Source organism: Dendrobium catenatum, unplaced genomic scaffold (genome assembly GCF_001605985.2).
Source record: "Dendrobium catenatum unplaced genomic scaffold, ASM160598v2 fragScaff_scaffold_110, whole genome shotgun sequence".
NCBI lineage: Eukaryota > Viridiplantae > Streptophyta > Magnoliopsida > Asparagales > Orchidaceae > Dendrobium > Dendrobium catenatum.
In genome coordinates, this window is record NW_021318572.1 from 113,661 (window position 1) to 118,459 (window position 4,799).

Consider the following 4,799-nt stretch of genomic DNA (forward strand, 5'->3'; position numbering starts at 1 on the left):
TTCCTTTTGTTTCTGTCCGGCATTGCCAGCATGCCGCCGAAGGTTAGTGACCTTGATTTTTTAGGGCTTTCTTCCTCTTCTCGTTCTTTTTTAGATGTCCTTGCGGGAAAGTCTGATGAACCCATTTTTCCGGAGCTAAGGGTTTCCACTTTTCGTGGTATACCCTCTCTTTGGATTTCGGAACACGGAATTTCTGCGCTTGCTGCGCCTTTCCAGTTCTCTATGGTCGGATTTTTCCCATCTAAGCGTCCTTCCTTGGACTCTATTCGACGGTTTTTCTTTAATCTAAAGTTGAATGATGAATTTTTCGTTACTTTGCTAGACTCGTCTCATATTCTCATTAAGCTCAACAACAATCTTGATTATTATCGGGTTTTTTGCCATGGATCTTACTTAGTTTACAACTGCTTTATGAAACTTATCAAATGGTCGCCCTTTGTGGATATTGGGGTCGAGTCACCGGTTGTCCCCATTTGGGTGTCTTTTCCTCAGCTGCGCCCCCATCTCTTCTATCCCAGCATTCTTCATGGCTTGGGTTTGATTTTTGGAAAGCCTCTAAAAATTGATACTGGTACTTCAATTGGGTTTAGGTTGTCCCTTGCTCGTGTGTTGGTGGAATTAGATGTCAATAAATCCTATTTCGATCGTGTCTGGTTAGGCCCTGAAGCTACTGGATATGTACAGCATGTTGTTTTGGAGGATTTCCCTCCCTTTTGTTCTTCGTGTAAAAAATTTGGGCATTTTTCTGGTAATTGTAAACCTGGGGTTGACTTTCCGGTGCCTCCTAAGGTTGCTAATAAGGTTGTTATTAATTATGAATCGATTATCTCTTCTTCTCTTGTTGAGGCTGAGCCAGTGCTCTCTGTTGAACCCATTTCTTTGCCTATTGCTTAGTGTGTGGAGCCTGTGGTTCAGTTAGTCAATGTGGATTCCCTTCCGTCTATCTTAGCTGTTGAAAATGTGGCTATTGATGTGGATAATGATGAGAATATTTCAGGTGGTAAGATTAATGGTGTTGATGTTTTGTCCCCTGACGCTTTACCTTTTATCCCTCAAGGTTTTAATGTGGCCACTTTAGATCGTATTGCTGCCTCCCCTCATCCTTGTTTTAGTGCTGATGGTCATGTTTATGTTGGTCCCTTGGTGTCGGTGTTGTCTGCCCCGGCTATTTTGGGTGATATTTCTTTAAATCATGTTGTTTTGGATCGCCCGACTGAGTCTACTCTTCCTTCTGAGAATTTGGGTGCGGATGGTGGTGAGGTTTCTGCTACCTCCAGCTCGCCTCCTATTGTGAACGATTGTTTAGTTAATAACAACTTTGTGGATGTACCTATTATGTTAATTGATCCTCCAAGCTTAGTGTATCATGTGGGGGACAATTCGGGATTGGATGCTCGTGTTCAATTGGATTGGCTTCAGGGTGCGTCCGATTATGATTATGATTCTGTTTCTTTGGAATCGTCTGGGGATGAGGTTGCTAGCAATTCTTTTGCCGTGTTGCGTGATTTACCTCTTATTTCTGGTGCCTCTCGCGGTAGAGCTCGTGGGAGGGGCAGACATGGTCGGGTTGATTAACTTGTTGGTGCTGCCTTCTTGGTTTATTTGGAAGACCTTTTGATTGGTTCGTCATGGTATATGTTCTTTGGGCTGCTTGGAAGATCCTGTTGATGCTCTGTGCCTTCGTGTTGACAATTTTAGTGGGTTTAATTTTTGGAGAACTAAATAAAACTGGCTCATAATATTTGATCTAAAACTTCTTTCTATTTAATATTTTTAGAATTATTATGAGATGAATAAAATACATTAATTATCAATTAATTATTTTAAATAATAATTAAATTGAAATAAAGTGAATTTAAAAAATTATTAAATTTGTCATAAGTTCAATGCTGATTATATTGTACATTAATTTTGGAGCTCATCTTAATATATTTTTATTTTATTTTATTCTCATCATAAAATAAAAATTCAATAATATTTTGATCAATAATATTTGGCACATAGCTCAACTTACGTTTCATTTGGGACAACTTTTTTATTGCTTATTAAAATAACTTTTTAGTATCAATATTTTAATTTTTTACTAAAAAATTGCTTAAAATTTTTGTAAGCAAGCCAGTCCCAAACCAAACCTTGAAATATTGAATTTAAAAATTTTATGCCACAAATATATTTTAAAAAATAATAATATCTGACATAAATTTTTCTTAAAAAAATATACTTCTTCCCCATATTTGTCATCTGGCACGGCGAACGCTACTGCTTCTGCTACTGCTGGATGTGAGAGCAGTACAGCGTCAACCTCAATGGGGGGATATCTTCTCTCCTGACAAAACCCCAAATCCACCGTCCATTATCAATCAAAGGGTATTTCTAGTTTCTTCATTAAATTGACAGATTAAAAATATTTTTTAAAATTTCATAATTTTTTTATTTATTCCTGCATGAAAATTAAATAAATTTTAAAAACTATTTAAAAAAAGTTTTAAATTTAAAAAATTTCAAGCTGGTGCATCCAATTAAACAATAAAATTAATAAATTTGCTGTTTTACAAAATTTTCATATAAATTATACAAAAATAAATTTAAAAATTATTTAACTTATTTGGGGAATATATAAATTTTTTATTTCATTTTGATTTCTATGATAAAATAGAACTCTTAATAGAAAACAATAACTGAAAAAATAAAAAAATTTCAACAAAATTTTCATCTAAGCAACAAATTGGCGATCCAATTTATAAAATATCTTACAAATGTTGCACACTTTGCCAAATGCAAGAAAATAAAAATAATTGGTGCAAAAAAAATTTGTTTAGGAAAAAAAAATCATATATGAATAATTTATTCATAATATCAAGTTCTCCTAATTTATTCCATCGATTATTGAAAATTAATCCAAAATAATTACCTAAGCTATTGTTGTGATAGAAAATTGATCTTAATGTTATCCCTCGATTTTATAAAATTAATCCCAATTTAGACTCAAAAGGTCAATTAAGATCCATTTTGTATATCCTATCTGGCTTAACTGGGTTGGCAGACTGGCGTGGTTAGTAACCTCCCAATCCATATTCAATTCCACCTAGTGCCACTCTCGAAAGGATGCTGGGCGACGTGACTAATCCTTGACTGACCGAGAAATGACATCCATCACATACATTTGATTGGGCCCGACGTAAGAGACGCTACAACTCAAGAAAAATAGAACACGAATTGAAAAAAAAAAAATAATAGAACACGAATTGAGAGTTCCTTTATTATTATATTTTAAATCATTAAAAAAAGAATCTAAAGTTTGGAATCTCGAATTCTCGATTTTTGTATCGTAATTTATTATTTTATTTTGATTTTAAAATGAAGATTATATTATTATTTTATTCATTACCTCCTCGGTTAATAAGCTCTTTGATTCGATCCGTATGCGGATGAAGCGGAGCCGTGGGTAGTCCGGTTCGGGGGAAGCTAGGTGACGGTCGAGAAGGATCTGGTGAACGGTGGGGACCGCCGTGTACCACGTTGCACCGATGGAGCGCATGTGGGACCAGAAGGAGGACGCGGAGAACCGGCCGGATGCGGGGAGGGAAACGGCGGAGAGGGAGGCGAGGAGGCCAGCGATGAGGCCGTGGACGTGGAAGAGGGGGAGGACGACCAGGGTCGAATCGGTCTCCGTGAGCCGGTAGACGGACCGGATGTTATCGACGGAGGCGGCGAGGTTCTGCTGGGTTAGTGGAACTCCCTTGGGCTTGCTCGTGGTGCCGGAGGTGTGAAGGAAGAGTGCCACGTCGGAGGGCTCATTCACAAATCCGGCGACCGAGGCCTTGCCACAGACGCCGATCGCCGGGGACATCCCGGCGATCTCAAAGATATCAGAAGAGGGCTCGCGGAAGGCGGCGGTGGCGCAGGGGATGCCGAGCTTAGCAGCAGCGGCCTCCGCCGCCGCGTTTCCTTCCTTGTTCGTGACGAGCCGTTTTGATCCTGAATCGGAGAGAAAGAATTCGAATTCTTCTTGAGTGTAAACAGGATTAAGCGGCGCGGCCGTCGCCCGCACGCGGATTACCCCCAAGAACATGATCACGAACTGCTCAGTATAAATGACGAACGAATTAAAGATTAATTATATTGGGGAAAACGAATTTGACGAAAAGCAAAAACGGTACCTCTATCGTGTTTGGGAAAGTGAGGGCTATGACATCACCAGGGCGAACGCCGGCGGCGGCGAGGCGGCAGGCGGCGTAGTCGGCGAGGTCGTTGAGACGGCTGTGGGTGATTTCGAGCTTGCCGGGAACGGAGAGGGCCGTTCGGAGTGGGAAGTCGGCGGCGACTCTCTTGAGGATTCTGGTGAGTGTTTTCTCTTCCATGCCGACAATCTACAGAGGAATCCGAACTAGAAGCGTGAGCAAAAAAAAAGCCGTCCCAAACCAAGCCTAAGAAACTTATCTCAAACAAAGCTTATAAAAGTGGTTAAAAAGTTATTGTATTGAAAGCAGCTTTTTTGAAAGCTATTATAAAAAGCAGCTTTAAATCACAAAAATTCCTTAAATGAAACTAAAAATAATAATAGTCAAACAAAAACTATAATTATAATTTATGAAAAATAAAACACCAAAAAAATTATCCCACACAAAATCTTGTTGGCATTAAAATAAATGATGTGTCTTTATTATTGTCCATATTAAAATTATGGATGACAAGTTCGCTTATATCATGCAAAAAAAATATTATTTGTAGAGCTTTGACTCCATGCAAATAAAGTCCAAATTGGAAGGAGAGTGTGGCCGTGGGCTTAGAAAATATTT

General features: G+C 38.7%; 1 protein-coding gene across 1 annotated transcript; it reads right to left on the bottom strand.

Annotated features, from left to right (window-relative positions):
* Window positions 1–3,590: 3,590 nt before the first annotated feature.
* LOC110109797 (oxalate--CoA ligase) lies at window positions 3,591–4,393 on the bottom strand (the record flags this gene model as incomplete). Its single annotated transcript, XM_020840996.2, is given in 2 exon segments — window positions 3,591–4,081; window positions 4,161–4,393. Coding segments are annotated over 2 exon segments (692 nt in total), but the record flags the coding sequence as incomplete, so codon positions are not given.
* Window positions 4,394–4,799: the final 406 nt, after the last annotated feature.